This window comes from Watersipora subatra, chromosome 5, assembly GCF_963576615.1.
Source record: "Watersipora subatra chromosome 5, tzWatSuba1.1, whole genome shotgun sequence".
Classification (NCBI taxonomy): domain Eukaryota; kingdom Metazoa; phylum Bryozoa; class Gymnolaemata; order Cheilostomatida; family Watersiporidae; genus Watersipora; species Watersipora subatra.
Window position 1 is genome coordinate 55,232,082 of NC_088712.1, and position 20,981 is coordinate 55,253,062.

The window sequence follows — 20,981 nt, forward strand, 5'->3', positions numbered from 1 at the left end:
CTGTTGAGGTAAAACTTGCAGATAGAGAGTTAATCAGTTGAATCAGCTTGTTTAGGATTTACCGACTTTTACAAGACTCAACACATTGGTAAGCTATACAGAAGCTGCAAAAAACTATAGACATATTGTTGAAAGCTAGTCCACTTGCTTCAACCAATAGAAAACTTGGTGAAACATATGGTGTTAGATGAACCATTGTATTTAGTTGATCATTACACGTTTTGGCTCCGATCATTAATTTTTTTATTGTCTTAAAATCATAGCTAGTTTAGATATATATGTCTGTAACAGTCAGTAAAGGTAAATAATTCATATCAAACAAAGTTCTCTAAAATTTTTAATCGAGAGCAAGCAGTCGAGCTTTAACTTTTAGTAAGTGCGTTTAGAGAAATCTGAGATTGATCATTATTGAGATCAACTGATCAACACATCAAGCACTTACGTAAAGAGATAGCTAGGATGTATTTTATAGTATGTTAATCAGCAATTGTTGCTAGCAAATTATACAGAATATATACTTGAACAAATTTTGGAGACTTGAAACAATGTAAAATGATATGTTCTACAATTATATTACATATTGCACACAAAATGCCTTATCTTAGCATAAATTTTAACTAACACAATAAGATAACCCTAAAACTAATGTTATGTGTTTTTTTGTAACATAATGCTACCAACAAATATTGCTAACTGCCTAACCGCTACCAACATTACCAACAGAAAATCTGCCGTAAATAAAGATAATGCAATAATTTTAGGAGAATTTTAATAAACTCATAACTAAACAAGAACTGTATCTACTCTTGCAACATTTTTCAAAATTAACTTATCAAAGATTTTGCTACTCCATACTCAGTGAGATAGAAGTTTGTTCTAAAAAATGTCAGCCTCATCTAGATGTTGAAGTTTTGGTTCAGCTCACCTTGTTTACTCTACAACCCTCAAATACAACAATTGACACCCACACACATTACGAATCATCTTTAACTTATAAGCAAAAATTCAGTAAATAATTTGTACTTGTGAAATTATATTTCTTAGACTAATGGACAGTTTCAGCCACTCTTAAACATGAGCTCACATAAACTTTCCGTAGATTTTATCAGAAAGTATCAGTAGTTTTTTATCATTTGTGATTGTTTCTGATGTTTGACGAGATCTGACTGTCAGGATGTTTCAAGATGAAGATTGACTTTCACACTGTAGATGTCTATAGTTGCTCTTTGGCAAGGGCGTCTACATAATAGAGACGCGTAACACTGCAACTTGAATGAATGCGTCAATATCAATAATGTCAGAGACACGCAGCCTTGTATCTAATGTTATCAATTTGGCACACATTTTCTTCTGAGCATCTTAACAATGATCAGGTTTTGTTGATTTTAATTTTGAAAACTCAAGGCAGTCCAATCACCTCAAGCATCAAAAACAGTCACAAATGATAAAAAAATACTGATAATTTCTAATAACTTCTTCTGCAATTTTGTGCAAGCCCATGTTTAAGAGTGGTTGAAACTGTCTAATGAAAGCTTGGCAGTGTACGCATATGCCTACAAGTAGAAGAGAATAGAAACTTTATTACTACTTTTCCCATGATTTTTAATGCTTGGGTCATACGATCAGCTACTTCGATCTACCTCACTTACTTTAGCAGATATAAACTATTTGCAGTCATCACTAACTGTTTATGACCTTCAATTTTGAATTGAGAATAATTTTATTGAACAATTTATTGAAAAAACTTTTTAAAAAAGAGACGCTAGTCATAACTGTTGGAAATTTTTAATACGGTGATTAAGCGTAGCGCTATGGAAAGTAGAATTGCAGTCGTTATATGAATAGATGGCTAGCCGTAACAAGCTATAAAAATAGTTTAAAAAAATCGAAGCTTATGTCAGCCAATCAAAGTTCAGGCGGTATTTTCTACCTAAATAAACTAATTGTTGCTATAAAAACTCAACAGAATATATTGCCATAAATATGCTAGCCTAGGATGAATCAATGAGGTAATGTTATTATCAACTGTCTGCTAAAACGCTGAAGACAAAAAGTTTAGCACAGTAATTTAGCTTGTTTGAACAACTTCTGTCAAAGGGTTGAAAGTCAATATAACACTAAATGCTTTTCTGCTAGTGTTATCAAATATTAATGATAAGAGGCAGCCATATTGATTTTTCAACCATAAGTGAACAGGAGTTCTGTTGGTTATTAAAGAGCTAGACTCAGAGTGAAATAGTTTAATATTTTTGTATAAATCTTAGAGATGACAGAAGATGAACGTTTAGAAACGTCTGAAAGCAGTTGGTGGAATTTCACTGAAGCAACTTCTATGCATGGAGTCAGACACACAAGAATCAATGGCTCTTCACCAAAAAGAAGGTGAATAGGAATTGTACTGTATATTCAAAGAATTTTTCTATTTGCATATTTACATATTAGCATTATACTATCAGAGATATGCTATAAACACATGAAAAAAGGGACAACGACTAGACCACAGGTTTCCAACCAGGGAAGAATTTTTCCCCAGGGAGAATTTGGAATATACAAGGAGGGAACAGAGAGGTGTCTGATTTGTGAAATTTTTAATTTATGTTTTGCAGGGCCGTGTGAGTTTGGGTCTCGTCATTTAACATTTTATTTTTATCTATAACACTAGTTGCTAATAATGAGCTACTAGTCAGAACCCAGATATATATGAACACATCCACCCAGATTTCGATTGGATACTAAGTTAACCTAGTCATAAACCAGTTTCCCGCCATGCTGAAAGTCATGTATTATTGTGGATTGTATGCGTGCTGTATAAACATTATCAATATTTTGTTATATGTTTAGATACGTACAATATAATGGGATTATAATTTGTATCGGTTGTGTTTAATCATGGGAGTTAAAATTGGGAGATAATCAAATTTGTAAAATAGCATAAGGAGGGAACTGCATCGAAAAGGTTGGGAAGCTTTGGACTAGACATATAACATGTACATTGAAAACCATTCTTAGTAGCAGTCAGCAGGAAACTTTGCCAAATATTAATTTTGTGTGCACAGGTTTGAAAAGGGGATGTAAATGCAAAATTATATAGAAAAAAAAGTTTTGATAAAGGTTTTAATATAAATTAAAACTAGTAGTAGACTATTTAATGTGAGCATGAAAAATTCTGCGAACAAATATACATGTAATAACTAAAATGAGTATTTTACGATATATGGGAAGTCAATTAAGACTGGAAGGCATTTCAGAACTACATGTAAGTGTTTTACAAATTATTGATTTGCTCTAAAGGTGTTTTGATATGACTCATACGTAAACCATATTTATTACTTTTATACTATTTTACTAATATAACGTGCTGCTTTTTTATTTTAAATAACAGCACATTATATTTTTAAGAAACTGCTATTTTAGCTATTTATTCACATGTGTAAATTTTAAAATCAATTTAAATTTAATTTGGTAATTTGCACATGCAAAAAATAGCTAAAATTAAAATTTTAACATTCCGTTTTAGTCATTGATTATCTGGGATTTGAAAAGGTTTTTTAACTTAACAAAATTCAAATTTGGTTTACTATATCTAGCAAATATTTGTTTTTGACAACAAACGCTGCAGTTATCACAAAATTGATTTCTCATTTGATTGCTTGTTTGTATATTGGATAAATCAACACAACTTTGATAAAACAGGTTTATAAGCTCTGATTAATATTTAATAGTTAAGAGTGAGTAATTTTAAGAATCTAAATAGGCCATAGAAGACATATCATGATGAGTAAGCAGAAAAAATTGACCAAATAGCTAATAGAGAGACCTAGGAGAACAAAAAACGCCATAGTTATTAACGTATGACAACTAATACTAAAATATTTTATTATTAGACTTCAGTGATTGGCCGAAAGCTATATATTTAATCACTATTAACAGAGTAAAAATTTAATGATTTTATCAAACAGGCCTACCTTATGTGTCAGTAATTTGTTTAAAAGTACATCTGTTTTTGTGCATAAAACTCATCTCAACCCATATGATGTAATCATAAATATACTGCTTCTGCAAAATTAGCGCGCTAAGGAAAAATGGCTTTACTTTTTTGTTGACTTCTTTAAAATATTTTTGATTATTGCACTATCAAAGTCTCAGTTTTAAATTCTGCTTTCAAAATAATTGGTATAGGAACAATATGTAGATATATATTACCTCTATTTACACAGGGTCAAAGCAGTTTAAGCAAATCAGACAATGAGGCAAAAAATAGTAAAGAAATTACGGTAATAAATGACATTTTACTTCTCAGCTGTCCTACACCTCTAATGGGCTGATAAAAAGCGAATGATTTCCTAGTGCGAAACAAAGTAAATTAGTATTTTATACTCTTTAAGTTTTTAAAAAAGAGGATGCACATGACAAAATATGCCAAAAACATAATATAATACAAATGATAAGGAGGTGGTAAACTACGAATATTGCTTGAAGTAAACAAAGATGCAGCAATTTTCAGCTGAAGGTAAAATGAACAGCCATATCTACTAACTGCTCAGTTTAGGTAGTGGCATGTTTGCCTTTATCTTTTTACCATAAAAATCTTTATTTACGAAAAACTCAACACTTAGTTTGCAGAATTATTAACTGCCCAATTCCATAATGATTATGCTAAATTGCTTGACCGCCTTCAAGTTAGGAATTTTTAAATTAAAAACTGGTGGCTTCAGTTAAATAGCTAAATTTGGTGAAAAACAGACATAGCAGTGACAAATTTAACCAAAATCTTTGTGAAAAATTTGCACAGTTTCAATGCTATTTTTTAATAAGTTGCTCAGCAATAAATTTTAGCTAGACACTTTTTTAAAAGTGGCTAATAATGTACAGATGAAATGCTGGTATTGTTTTTCTTTATGTCGGCTTGTGTGAAATATTGCATTATTTCCTCATTGTTCATAACTTATATTACTGGATGCTGTAGTCATGTTTGTAATAGCTACCGGTGATTAAGCATCAGTCACAAATAAAGCTACGAAAATAACAGTTTGCCAAGCTATGTTGTTCTAGTTTAGTGCATTTCTAACTTTAGGACAAGCCTAATATTTAGGGTGTGCGTGGCTCATTAAAGAGGTTGCATGGCTCTGTCAAAAAAGAGGCATGTTTTAACTCAGATGATGTGATTTTATATTTTTAATATCTAAGATGAAAGTGCAATATCGCATCTACTACATTAGGAGCAGTTGCGCTCTGGTTGTCAAAGTGTGCACAAAAACCATGAACCATTTACCATGAAGCATTTGCTTCATAGAGAAGGAATTATTCAAACTAAGCAAGTGTGCCCCGTACAGAGCAAGGGAATTTAGTATTGAATATTTTATGTTACAATTAATAGAATTTTTCTCTGTAGTAAGTTTATCCATATTTCTCTCTTTTTGACATTGATTATGATACGATGTTATGCAGACGTATACTTAAAACAATTTTTTAGACTAATGCAACTATTTATTTAAGTGGTTGGATAAGATGTTTCTTCCACCTAGAGGCGCAGTGGTAGTTGGAACAGTTATTGGAAAACATTCGTCTCGACTAAAACTAATTTTATCCAAACTAATGCTCAACTGCTTAGCTCTGCTCTAGATCTGAATTTGCAAAATGCTAGGGTAACTGAAGCATTGAGCTAATAGGCTGATTCTAAAAGCAAACTGATTGCGCCTACCAATAGTTGCCACAATGATGGATCAATAAAGCAAGTCTTTATGACTTGTACTCTATACTTCACGCTGTCACATATTGGTTTATCAGCTGAGAATGTGTGCTCGGAATAGCATGATGGAAGAATATAAAGTATTGATTTGTAGAGCAGCTTTTGAAGCTGCTGCTGAAAGGATTACAACACGCTTACTTCATTACTTACTTCATGGTTACACAAGATTTAAAGATCTGGCCCATCGATGCTAAGTTTGTACATCATAGTCACACTGACTAATATACTCTAAAATAAAGATTCTCCAAAAATTGAAATGAGATTGCAAAATATATTATCCTTGAATTTTTTTCTACTGAGCTCATATGCATCGTGTTTCCAGGCATATTTTAGAAACTAAAAAGGTTTTATGAAAAAACCTGGCTAGTTGGTTATTTCGGGTATTGATGAACTTCACCACCAAGATTGGAGACTGTTGTGAGCATAGGAGCAAATTAAGATCTTGTGCAGGGCTTCTGCATGTACAAGGGTCATATATGGGGCAGCCTGTTGCGAGGCTCAAACCGCTGCCTTGCAGTTTTACGGCGCCAGTGGGTTATCATTAGACCAGAGTCGCTCCTGTAAAATTACAAAGATAATGTCTATATTGAAAATAATATATTATATATATCGAATATAACATAGTACATGTATATGTTGTATAATCTTCAAGCTACTATGTTTTTGTAGGTTTTTCTGGAGTCTTATCATAGCTGGTGGAGTGACCTATGTTGTGATAGCATCAGTTTTATTTCTGCAAGATTTTGCAAAACTACTCATCAAAACTAAAATCAAACTCAAGAATGCTGACAACTTAACAGTAAGTCATATTTAAAACTATTTCTTTCTTTTAAACGAATTTATTTGTTTGGTATATAACGCACTTTTCAATTGATATCACAGTTACTGGCTAGTTGTCACAAATATTTATGAATAACTTTAGCTCTTTATATATATATATCTGGTGACATGCTCTCATCGCAGTGTCCAAAGCATTACCAAAGCTTTTAACCGATGGAACAAAAACGACAAATTTACTGTAATACGGCCTTATATACATGCACTTCAACAATTATAGAAGTATTGGTCGAGACCATAAAATAGACAAAAACACAAAAATGTTCTTTTGAAAGCTACAGCATTTTTATGGCTGTGCATGTACACCGAACTCATTGACAAAACACTTTTAATTAGGAGAACAAATAATTAGCAAGCGCAACTTTAGTAGCTTTTCCAATTTTTTAGTTTGAGACACGCACAGCTACACCCAAGAATATACTAGCACAAATCAACATAAGTATGGTGCAACTTATTAAATATTTTCCATATTCAGTGCAAACTAATTAATTGCATTGTAGTTACTATGTGTATGTTGAATTATGTTGGTGTTTCACACTGCGATGCTAGGACATAATCACCAAGCACTTACCTTAAGCAGATTCTAAAAGTTAACAAACACAACTCGGTGCATACAGACACCCGAAATACTTACATTAATACACACTGTTTTGTCAAGTACCTACACATGAGACCCAATGCAGAAAGCTCTCACAACAAAGTTAGATTTAATACTCACAAGTTCAACTTTCAATATTACTATTAATAAATCTCACTTGGTCGGTAAGGGTATGCGTGGGATAGTCCTCGCAAACGCTATGCGTTTCCACATTTTGGCCAATTTTTTCAAACTTCACACTCATGTGCTCTGTGTTTTCTGCCACATTAGCAAAATATTTGGCTTCAAAACTCTATTTTATTCTTTGAAACCAGTCTAGGGTTATTGCTCTGGTGTTCTGGTGTTCTTTAAAAGAAAATCATGCTAAACTTTCAGAATATTTAGGGTTATGAATTGAATTTTTCTCTAAAATGGCCTCCTAGAATGCTTCAAAATGGCATCCTTTACAAAGATTTTGTGTCTATGGCAACATGAAATTTCCTTCATTTATTCATATAGTCTTCTGATAAATAAGGCTATGTTAAAGGATAATTCAAATCATATGAGTAATCTTCAAACCTGGAGGTGACTTTAACCACGAATATTGTATGAAATTTATTATTGATGCAAAAGCTTTATTGAAGAGCAGTCAGATAATGCTATGATTTTAAACATAATTATATACAAAGTATTTTTCATTGCTATAGACTGATGAGTGTTTATAGGCATTCATTTTACCACAGAAAACTTTACTTGTGCTACATTTTGTGAATATATCCCTTAAGTATATAATTAGCATCAATGCATTACTTTGCGCCTATCCATTTTGAAGCAAGTAGACAAAATGAAAAAAATTTGCCACACAACTATAAACAAATATTTTAATTTGGAAAAGTTTGGTTATATATAATAATATATTGGTTGTATTGGCTGATGGCTGATTGTGAGGAAGTGTGCCAATCATTATTTTGTTATTGTTTACCTAGAGGAATATGTTGTTTCAGTTCCCAACGGTTACAATCTGTAACAGAAACTATTGGAAAAGATCTCAGATTGTTCCGGAACACCTTACACAGCAAGAAAAAGATTTGGTGTATATGTGGATGACAGACCTTTGGTTGAATAATGCTAATGAAAACTTTGATGCTGAAGACAGGTAGGTAGCAGGCTGTGTTAAAATAATTTTTTTGACATGAATAACAAACGTCATTGCTAAAAGGTGATGTTTGCGTAAGAATGATTAGTAGTCAGTTATGAAGGTATAACAATATTTTTTCTATATGTAGCCAATTGAGTTTTTAATTACGCATTTCAACCAACATGTATATCATCAATGTCAGAAAGCCAGAATTGTTACCACAATAATTAAACAAGGAATAAATATTGTTTACTCCAGCTTTTGAAGTTTTTTTCTACAGTCAGAGTTACTCGACTTAGCAAATCTTACCAGAGGAGCTTGGATTTAGCGGGGATCTTGCTTCACGCTCTTGAAACGCTTGAAATGACTTGAAAAACTTTTGAATCTACCAGGAAAAATTCACCAGCAAAATCTTGCAACTATCGTGTGAAAGCCAACTGCCCACTACAGGAGAAATGTTTGCAGTCTGCGATAATTTACCAAGCCACTGTCACCTCTCACAATGGTGAAGCTAACTACATTGGCTTAACAGAAACTTCATTTAAAACGCGCTATAACAATCATAAAGCGTTGTTTACACAACAAAGTAAAAGAACTGCCATTGAACTCAGCAAGCACATATGGCGGTTGAAGGATTCAAACACTAACTATTCCATTAACAGGAGAATACTGGAGCAGTCCATACCGCTGGCCAATGGCTCTAAAAACTGTATCTTGTGTCTACAAGAAAAATTTTATATTATATACAGGCCACACCTTGATTCATTGAGCAAGCGCACTGAACTCGTCAGCGCCTGCAGACATGCTAACAAGTTTCTGCTGTCCAATTTAAAAACCTAATGCTTCTGTGAATCCAGATCTTCCAGCTATGAAGTTTTAGTAATTTCCATAGTTCCAGCTGTATATAAGTAACCAAAACTGGTGCTAACACTTCATCTGAGGATTGCTCTTACCAAGCATGAAACTACTAGTAATAAAGTGTTTTATCTAAAGTTATAGTCTGTTTTATTGATTTTATCTTGCTCTGATTTTATCATTGAGCACTCTGTTCAAATCTTACGTTTTTATTTATGGATCTATATATATATATATATATAAAATTGGGTAAAAATGAAAGTTAAAGTTAAGTTTAAAACAACTTTATTACTAATAGTTTCATATTGCCATGCAATAATCATCATATATATATATATATATATATATATATATATATATATATATATATGAGCAAACAGCAAAATAATGACATAAAAATTGATGATCATTAAGAACAGTGTTCTGTTGACCTTTCCCAGTTCATGTGTAGCTGCAGTTAATGTGAATTACCATTTCTTTTTCCGATGTAGCCAGTATTACAGTTTTATTTTACAATTCCCACTATAAGTGACCATATGCTGAATGAAGCAATTAAAAATCGTGTGTCAATCTGGACTAATATTTTAAATGTCAGGCTGTATAGCAAGGATTATATGGATGCAATAAAATGTTCAAAAAGTTACCAATGAATGTAACACCAAGGCATATAAAATCAACTTTTTTAAAGACTACGGCCAGTTTTCGCTGGGACTCGAATCCAAACCACTTCACTATGAACCGAATATTCTAAAAGCTAAAGAAGATTTGTAATAGATAATATTCAGGTCACTGTATCATTTACTCATTGAAGAAATACAAGGATGTGACCTAAAACCTTACCACTGCGGTGACTGGCGGATTTAACTAGGGCTGCTAATACACTACTACCGGTATAATTGATCGGTATAACAAGAATTTTGATTTTTTATCAAAAATGAAATTGATAGACAACTGGAGTGACCCAAACTTGTTTAATAGTAAAACTGACATGTCTATGTAAATAGAATATCATCTCACAAATGCTAAAGCTAACATTTTCAACTACAATGACAGATATGTATATCACTATTAACAAAATTGACAGGTATAACTGGAGTGACCCAGCACTTAAACATCTTACAACGGAAAGTGGGAATCCAGCAAAAACAACGGAGGCTTACTTAAAAAGCATAGCTCATGGTTTGAATGAAACCTTTAATTATTGTGGAGTGAAGGGGAAACCATTGCCTTGTGACCAGATAATAGACCTCGTAGACACTGATGCAGGTTAGCATGCTAAACCTATAAGTTGGTTGCAAACGATTTTTGAATAGCACTCATACAGTCTCACTTGGTAGCAGTTGATAAAATATCTTGCTCAGACTTGAATTTTTTTGTATGCATAATTGAATTACCATGCTTTCTAGCAACAGCTCACTAAGTACATGGTTTTAAAAGTACAAAACTTCATTCAGAGAATTTAATTTAAATTATCTAATGTTGCACACAAAAATATAAATAATTACTAAAGAACTCAGCAATTAATTATTCTATTCCAGCTATCGCTGAAGGAATAGAACAATGACAGTTTCATTTTTACCAAGACTTTGTCAAATCATTTTGATTTTCTTTTCACTAAGTTTCTTTAGAGTGATAATGCAGCAACACATCCAATATGGCGTTGAAATGCTATCATGGAAACAGCCATATAGCTTTTACTCTGTCGCATTTCAGTGTTGCTGTTTACAATACAAGTAATGCATGTGCGACTTGTCCTTCTTGTACCATAGAAACGGCCTTGGCAACCAATTCTGTTGCTTTTGTGTGCATAAGTCTTGTCCTGATTTTGCTTTATAGCTTCATTTTTGTTTGATTTCTTAAAGTCATAGACAAATGCCAAGGTGGTTCGTCAACCTTGACAAAGGGCACATAAATTTGGTTACAATAGCGCCCATGGAAACACGATCTAATTGACAACTAAGAGCAGTGCTTTGACACTGATGCACACATGTGTTGCTACAGAATCACTGTATGAGAATTTATTAGAGTCATATAATGACAGATTGTTTCAGCCCAAAGTTTATAAGTCTTAAATTTTCCAAAATTATTTTTAATGTCAGAATTGATTTGATGATACAATTGATATCACTTTGCAAACACTTCAATAAACTTTCCAGCATAAACTGTTTAATAGTTATTGTAGAGTTAATTTTGAATTTCAATGGATTAACTAATTGTTTTACTGGACACTTATGCAACATTCATGTTCATTTGGCTGTCAAACTAAACTCAAAGATTTGACTGTCAAAAGTTTGAGTTGTCAAACTCTCCCAACGCAAACTATTGGGAGAGTTTTGACAGCTGCAATAATTCCCAAAGTATTCAAATTGCCTTGATGGTGCCTTCGCTTTACAGGGCATCTAATCAATGAATAATTTTGTGACATTTTGTGAACCAGCATTCGTCAATATTAGAACAAAAGCAGCAAAGTTGGCACTCCGCCATTGATACCTGCTAGGCTTCTCCGTTTTTTCTCCTGCTTTAAAAAAACTTAAATGTTTATTTACCAAGGTAATAATTGTAATAGGATTTGCTCCAGCTAATCTGTAAACCTGAAAATCAACCAGTAGATAGAACCAATAATGCTATTACACACTAATGACACAGTCAAAACATGATATCATAACGTTAATTTGCCCTTTTCAGTTTTTCTTTGCATTTAACATGCATTTATGATTTAAATAAAATATTTCAGTACTACATTATAAGTATTTTTAGTCAAAACAGGAAGGCAATCATGTTATAGTCTGTAATACACACGGCTTTAAAAGACAGCTAGACTAGGACTATACCACAAGTAAAACATTTAAAGAAGTATTTTGCTAAAAAACCTATCGCTAGAATTCATGTTGTTTTTTAATGCCAAGAAACACCCAACTTGTTTTAACGTTTGCTTTTAAATACAGTTTTAATAGTAGAAATTTTAACTTCCATTAGAGATTTATAATAGGTCACTAATGGGCTTAAACTTTTTGCAATGTGAAGAATGATATTTTTTCAGAGTATTCAAACTGCCTGTCAGTAAAACTTAGTAAAACACAACAAATATTATATGCAACCAAACAACGAAAATCTTGTGAGAAAAAAAGTGTTTTCTGACTTTTCTTGGGGTATCTTTAATTAAAGAGCTCAAGGTAGAAAGGGGCCAGTTTTAAACTATTTAAATGTTTAATTGTAAAATTGGACACGGTATAGGCACTGCCAAGTTGAAGTTCAAAATATACTTTTCACTTGAACTCCTTAACTTCTTAAGCGCTTTCAGCAAAAAACTTCATGGAAAATGACTTGAATAAGTCTTGAAAGGCGTTTGTTTCATAGCTAAACTATTTTGAGAAAGCCACTCTAAAGTTTCATCATCATTCCTTTCAAGTGTCAAAGGCTTTCTGACTGCTATCTGGCCAACACCTGAGTAAGTTTAGTTAGATTGCAACAGTGTCCGTATCATACAGAGTTTCTGGGGCAATAATTATATAACAAACGTTCCAAAGCAAACGGCTATAAGTTCGTAAATAAACTCTGTCAAAACTAATAATGTCGACAAAAAACCAAAGTATTGAATAAGTCTTTTACAAATTGTTGCAAAAAATATAACTTTTATATAATTTTTTTATATATTAATCTGTAATGATAGACAATGTCAAATAAGTACCTATGTGACCATATATATCGGCTAAGATAAAAGCTAAGAGTGAACCACTTTAATAACATTAATAATTATAATAGCATTTAATAACCTTTTTTAATAATTAGTAGGACCTCTGTAATTAAATTTTGAGCAGGGCAATACATATATTAATTAATTAATTTATTTATATATATGTGTATAATACATGCTTGCATAAAGTGACCCAAACGCATACTTTTTATCACCAATTTTTATATTTTATCTTAAACCATAATAACATAGAGTGAATGTGACGATGTTTTTATAAAAAAAATTGAGAGTTTACAGTTTGAACATTTTACTCATTAAAGCCTGTTTATTTGAACTTTGAGTAGTGCCATACAATAATTACTATAATAAGAGCTAAATTTTCCTGTTTTTTTCCATAGCTTCTAGTTGGAAGTTTGGAAAGTAGGTTGCATCATGTAGGATTCACAGTCACAGCTTTTAGCATGGCATATCGACTATCTAACAACAACACCAATCAACTATCTCTTTTATTTTAGAATAATTATATACATAGTTATTCTACCTGAGGACCCTTAATGACTCGCTATACCGACAGAGTACTAGTTGAGTTATGAATAAGAAGTTTATAGGAATTTTCTTGAAACCTGACAGTTTAATTATTTCTGTAATAACTCAATTGAATATTTCAGGCTACTGCTTTCAGTTTAACAATAATGGAAACTTTCTGACTCACACACCAGGTTACAGCGGAGGAGTAAGTTTTGTGTTGAACACAATGGTTGCTGAGTATTACATCGGGCCATATTCTTACTCTGAAGGTTTCTCTGTAAGTAACGATGAATATTTCAACTAAATCTTTTGGATATATTTTATTTACAACTAGAGTCTGAAAATTTTTTTTTCACTATTTTTTGATCAATTTTTTTAAGATAATTGGTCCAAATCAACAACCAGCACTTTGCAAAAAAACTTCTGCAAAACTTTGGTACAATTCGTAAAGCAACTTCATTGCAAACTGAATGGTGTTAAAATATAGAATGGCAACATTATGCTCTGAATTTGAAGTACATGTATCATCTGTCTCCTAACAATGGTACAATTTTTAAAGATCAATATTTTATTAAGAATAGCATATACACTAATAATTTGTAGCACTGCTTGTTGGCTTGCAAGTCAATTCTTTAATGAAAGTGTAAATAAGTATTTTAAAATGGGTTTATTTTAGGTTGCCTTACATGATGCCTCCCAGGTTCCCCTTATGACAGAGCTAAGCTATGGAATCTCTCCAGGCCAAGAAACTCAGTTTCTTGTGCAAAGAAAAGAGGTAGCGTGTCATGATTCCAACATTAAATGTTTTAATTTGATAAAAAAAGTTTTAAAAGTATGAAAATGAATAGTTGAAATGAAATTTATACAATTTAGCACGTTTGCTTTAAAATGCCAAAGCCATCTTTTATGGCTTTGCAATGAAAGTAAGCTTACTAGACAAAAAAGGATGATTTGGCAATTAACTTTTAGGGTTATGATTGTTTGCTTTGATTTCTTTTGGTAATGGTAGAACTACTGAACTAGCTGCTAAATATTATAAAAAGAGGCTGGTAAGCTTCATTTCGGTAATATAATACTGCATGTCTCTCTTAGATAAAACGAAAACCTCCATACGCTGATGGTGGGCAGGCAGATTGCTTTGATACTGATAATCTACCAAACCCTTTACATCACTACTCAGTATACTCCTATTCAGCGTGTAAGAGTGAATGCAAAGTTTCCCACATTATTAAAAAATGTGGATGCAAAGATATATTTGATCCTCGTAAGTACAGCCTAATGCATTTTATGATAACGGATAAGATTTTCTTGAAATTTTTCTTTTTTCCACGCATTGAATAACTTGTAGCCTGATTAATACTGTTATTGCTATTTAAGTATCATAGATACATTAAGATTTTTCTATCTCACTGATAAGTTGGACATATTTTTGGTTTCTTGTGAAAAAGTGCAGCGAATGTTATGGCAGAGTGTGTAGTGAATAAGATAACCTGTATAAGGGAAGGTGGGTTAAGTAGTGCCACTTTTTGGATTTTTCTTGAATGAGCTCACAATATTAGCTTTTTTCTATTAAGTTACTTTTAGAAGGTAGTTAAATATGTTGCTTTATTCATTATAGGCACCTACTTTAACATGTATGCCTTCTTGCTTTGACTAATTATCAGTAAATCATTATTTTACCAACACAACTTACCCAATGACAAGGGTAAGCAGTGCCAGCAGATTTTTGGTTAACAAAAAGAAAAGTTTTATGTTACAAGTTGATTTATTTAAATAATCAATGAAATAAGTAATACAACAAGCTTTAAACAAAGTATATTTTTGTTGTATGTGTTAATATATATATATTGCAGTGTATTTGTCTGACTTCGAAGCTGTGTCTAAGAATGTGCAAGATGTCAACCTTCAATGAAACTGTGCAGCAAAAACATTTACACTCACAAACCCAAAGCTAAAATAATTTAAAACAAAATGCAGAACTGGAATAATTAACAACAATTAAAAAACTGCTGCAGCTAACAAAACAAAATGTTAATTCCTTTGACTCATAGTTTGTGATATTGCATATAGAGGTTAACATACCTAAGCATTATGTCAGAGAGCTTGGCGAAAAATCCATCCACAGCGGCTCTATTAAAAGCTGTTTGCTTTGCCAGTGAAGTCGCTTCTGGTTGTCAAAGAAAAAGGCGATGTCATTTCATGAATGCAAATAGCCATTCAATACCTTAAATATAACAAATTTAGTCAAATTTGAGGTGAAAAAATAAGTTGCATAGATTTTTACGCCAAATTATACTGTAACGATAATTGTTAGACAGAGTTACGCTCCATGTAGTATATAGTAGTTTGTAGTATCAAATACATGCTCAGTGCATGCTTAGCTGCCATTCCATCAGGGGTCCAGTCTGACGAAACTTTGATGTTGGCCTTTGCATAGTCATATGCCAGTGGTCGAGCTGGCTGTCTGTTTAGTATGGTATAAAATATAATATATATTATATATATATATATATTTTGCATGATATGCCATCTTGCACATTGCCAAATTGGCAATGTGCCAAATTGCTTTGTTTAATTTGGTTTGAAAGTAATGGATTTACTTAAAGTACTAATATTGATATTTGTGCATTCTGCTTGACAGCACTAAATGGCTCAGAGACATGCACCATTCAAGAGATGATCGAGTGTGGGATAACAGCTAAAAGTAAGTACCTGTTTAATTTACCTTTGCCATAGTCACAAGGAGAAAAGTTGAGTTTGGTAAAAATATTTAACTGTTTTCTGTTTTACATCTGTTTTACATTTCACGCTTAAAATTCTAAATTTGCGGTGTTGACAAGATTTTTACCAACTTAGTAGCATATTGTAACGTTAGCTTTAAGTTATTTTAGTAATGAAAAACAATAATTTGTTTTCTTAGAAAAAAATTTAGAATAAAACGTTTTAATGCAACAATACTTATTGTTGTGGCAATTTATCTTTCAAAGAAAATGTCCTACATAATTTAGTGTGCGTCTTTATTCTTTTTGTGCAGATGAGTTCACTGTAAATGCGGAGCTGCTGCAAAATTGCAAGTGTAAGTCTGTTTGTCATGAAGTTCGCTACACCGCTGGCCTGTCCTTTAACAGATTTCCCAGCCCACATTGGAACAAAGAGTCAACTCTCTGTGATGCTGGTGAGTAGAGGGCTACAGTAGTAACACTAACATCTGTGTTTACTTTATGTATCGATCACTTCGTCATGGTGTAAAATGGCGTAACAGCCGGAATGTTTACAAGAAAAGCACAATTATGAACACTCTGACAATTATTACAAAATACCTGTTTCTTTTAACTAATGTTGAGCAAACTAGTTATGTAGCTGCTGAGTTGTACTGTTAAAACTGTTTATAAGGAAACATCTACTACCAGTGTGCGAGACATATTTGTTCTTGTGATTTTTTTTCTTTGACCAAGTTATGTGTTTGCTTGCAATTTTTTTGACAATGTCGCAACAATGGATAAAAAAAGGAAGTTCAACATGACAAAGGAATAAAAAGGATTGCTTTTAAAAACTTTTGTGTGCAATAAAAATCAGTGGTTTGATATGTTGAGGCACTACAGCTCTACCACAAAATAATAAAATCAACCTAAAAAATAAGTTTTAACATAAGTATCTTTAAAACTTACTTCAAAATAAAATAAAACAGTTTTTGCTAAGTTTTCACAGCATTTCCTATTTGCGATAACTTGTCAACAAACATTACATTACAAACAACACATATTTTATTGTTAAATTACACAAGCGTTAAGAGATGTTATTTGTTCTTGATTGAAACTTTTTATAAGAAACTGCAGTTCATTACCATTTTGTGGTATAAAGTCATGTCTTGGCCAACAATTTTCCATTTTTAGCTATATATGCTGATCATATAGAGCTTCATATATTTTTCTTAAAGCTTGGCAACAGGAAATAAGTCAGTATTTGAGGGTTGAAATTTTTTTACTAATATTTACAACTCGCTATTTACACTGTACATAATAACTAAATCTGTAAAATTAAATTGCACACTCTTAAGACATATCCAATATCAGACCTTAGATGGTATGTGTAGGCAACTCTTAATAACTCAAAAACCCTGCCCATAAAATGTGTACTCACGAGTAAATGACATCGATCACTGATCCTAGCCATAGAATCAAATTTAAACTATGGTATTAGTTGAAATAGTAACAAGACACAAATGAACTTTTCAAATACTCAAAGTAAAATTTACTAAAAGAAATATGAGCAACATTAAAAAAAATTATAAGTTTTAACAAGGAAGGCATAAAATCGAATAAACTTTTGCAAAACATTGAAAAAAATACTAACATGGGCTGTATAGTTGCATTTATGATAGCAACTAGACAGCATTAAAATGATTTTAATTTAACTGTTTGTTTAAAGAATGTATAGAACAGTGGAAAGAAAATTACTTGATCATTAATATCTACTATGGTGAGATGTCATATGAGTACCTTGAAGAAAGCATCGCCTACACAGGAATAGACATGATTGGTAAGTAAAAGTCTGCAAAATGTACCTTGGGAAGTTGTACTAAGAGATAAGTTGAAAAGACTTTCCGATCAAGATGATGTTTGCATCGAAATGCACATAACTTAGGAATTGACACCATCAACAACTACTAAACAGTTTTTTTGACACTTATTTAAAATTTTCTCGTTCAGTCCAACGCGTAATAAAACAAATTAGCTAACAGAAAGTCCACAACAAACATGAATTATTAATTTTAATTGCATCTTGGTTTTTGTGTGAGTAGCCTCTACGTAATACAGTGACTACTATTAAATCGTCTTTGATCACGGTACAATCTGCAGGTGGAAATAACTTAGAAATCTGACTTTATATGTGGTTAGACAGATACTTATTTAAATTAAAATATTTTTTGAATGTTCATTTAAAAATTGATTTAATTTGATGAATCTCAAGTTAGGATGCCCACATTGTAGTAGTACATAAACCTCTTTCTATACTGCTGATACAGTTATATATTTGCATAAGGTATAAAATTTCTTTTCACTTTAGTCAGTATAAATCGTATAAGAATGGCTATACAGTTATACATACTATGTGATATAGCTATACAACAAATATATATACATGTATATAAATACAAAAACATATATATAAATATATATACTTGTATATATATATGTATATATCAAAATACATATATATATGTATATATACATATATTTATATATATGTATACATATATTTATAAATATGTATACATATATATATATATATATATATATATATATATATATATATATATATATATAAACATATATATATATATATACATATATATATATATATATATATATATATATATATATATATATGTATACATATACATATATATATATATATATATATATAAATACATAAATATATATCTATATATATATCTATATACAAATAATAAGAGATTTTGTTTAAACAGCTCATAGCTAGATAACCTTTACAATGTTTTTTTATTAGGTAGTAGCAAACAAATATTACTTTATTAAGCGTGTTTAATAATGAATTTCGATTTGATAAAAGACCATCATAAATGATTAGTCAGTGAGACATTGTGTAATTATTTGAAAATGCCCCAAAATGCGCTTTTCATAAGAAACAGTTTTATGGCCATAAGTTTTCATGCATCAACTTTTGAATCTCATTTATCTTTTTTAAATCGCTATCAAAGGAGTAATAGTGACAATTGATTCATGAATGAAGCTGTCTAATGATGGCAATTCCAATTTTTCTATGAATTAGGACTTGGGTTCTCTGCAATTTACTTTTTTCATCAATCTATATATATATACATATATATATTTATATATATATATAGATTTTCATACCAACTATATATGTTATTAAAATATATACATCGCTGAACCTTCCATGGCGAGTTATCCGTACTCGTGACACGTTATATCCGGTTTCCGGAAAAATTACAATGTTTGGCCATCAAAAAATTAACGTTAAAAGTTTAAGGTTTACTACAATACATTGTAAAACTTCTTTCAAGTATGTGTTTAGTGAACTAATTTCATTTAAGTTAGATTCAGGGTTAATGTTATACGTATGGCTCGAAGGTAAAACCTCTCTACGCAGTACATTGTAATGTTATATTATCTTGGGGATGCATATCGTGACCACAAAAATCACTAAAGTCATTGTAGGTACTTATAGTTACCGGGTTTAACATAGTATTTAGGCACTATTTTTAATGATGATGATTAGTACCTATAGACTACGGTATTAGCCTACTGACATGCTAATTTTTGCATGCCAACACTGACACGAACTGAAATCATATAACTGTAAAACAAATAACATTGGATTGTAATAGTAACAAAATAGACTATATTTTGTCATTACTCGCTCATGATTTCACATTTACATTCAAACACTTTTGCATTTTTAGCTTTCCTTAAATTTATTTTAATGAAACACTACTTTCAAGTTATGAAATTTTAAATTTTTGAGTGTTTGAAAACCTGTACAGGTGTTTTATTTATTTTTAAGTTAGTTGGCCTGCATAACACCTTTTCCTCATGACATGTAGTTTGAAAGTTACTGTTGTTTGGCAAAGCTTGAAAACCTTTACAGTTGTTTTTTTAGTAACTTATTTCAACTACATAAAAAATCATCTCACGATGTTTAACTTACAATTTAAAATGGCAAATGTTATATAAAAATTTATTTTCTGTTCAAAGACTTTTTTGTTACCTGGGCAACTCTGGGTAGTACATATACATGTAGTTACTATATATTTTGCAGCAAACCTTGGAGGCACACTTGGAATCTGCCTTGGGGCAAGTTTCCTAACCCTTATAGAGTTCATAGAATTTGGTCTTATCAAGCTCTCGCTACTGATACTGAAGAGAAATGCCCGGAACTCCGTTACTGTCTTTAAAGAAAACAAAATAGTTTATTGATGACCAAAACAGACATTTCTACAAAATAAAAGGTGGTTTTGGACTGGCACTGCAAATGAGCGGATGTTTTGCTGAGTTCGAATGAAGCACTTTAATCATTGTAAAGTTCACCTTTTGCCAAGCAGCTTTTAGACAACTCAACAGGATTGATGCATTACGTGCCTGAGATCATATATCAGTTCATATCAGTTCACAGTTCAAATCAAATTGTTCCCATATAAAACTACTGAATGCAAATAAATATATTTCCACCTTTTCGAAAAACTTATTAAACAAGATATTACAAAGGAAAAACATGTTTGTAATATTTTTATTTTCCTAAATATATGTTCGTAAACTAACAAGCACCTAGCTGCTTGTTATAATTTGCAATAAAATACAACATGTTTATGAACAGTACGATATAGAATTTTTATCTTCAAGACATACACCAGCAGCTGCAGAAGTGTGTGGGAGATTTTATGGCGACATGTTAGGTACACTACACTTCTGTGAGACTACGTAATATAACATTTAATTTTTGTTACATGTTACCTAGATGAACCTTGCTGTTATATTGCTCAGGGGAGCAATTAATCACTCACCGTGAACTCAAGATCACAAGAGGCCGTCAGCTTTGTCTC

General features: G+C 31.6%; 1 protein-coding gene across 1 annotated transcript; it reads left to right on the forward strand.

The window, feature by feature from the left end:
- Positions 1-5,508: 5,508 nt before the first annotated feature.
- On the forward strand, positions 5,509-20,358 carry LOC137397487 (acid-sensing ion channel 1C-like). The gene is made up of 12 exons (XM_068083779.1): positions 5,509-5,535; positions 6,200-6,309; positions 6,419-6,548; positions 8,168-8,319; positions 10,241-10,422; positions 13,519-13,655; positions 14,055-14,153; positions 14,471-14,642; positions 16,020-16,082; positions 16,413-16,553; positions 17,807-17,917; positions 20,201-20,358. The coding sequence occupies exons 1-12, from the start codon at positions 5,509-5,511 to the stop codon at positions 20,356-20,358; spliced, it is 1,482 nt and encodes a 493-aa protein (XP_067939880.1).
- Positions 20,359-20,981: the final 623 nt, after the last annotated feature.

Bases quoted from the DNA above. Each gene is read 5' to 3' on its own strand.
- LOC137397487 (XM_068083779.1), top strand. From the start codon at position 5,509: ATGTTTCTTCCACCTAGAGGCGCAGTG. The intron at 8,320-10,240 runs GTAGGTAGCAGG...CAAAATTGACAG, and splicing joins AACTTTGATGCTGAAGACAG to GTATAACTGGAGTGACCCAG. The intron at 16,554-17,806 runs GTGAGTAGAGGG...GTTTGTTTAAAG, and splicing joins GTCAACTCTCTGTGATGCTG to AATGTATAGAACAGTGGAAA.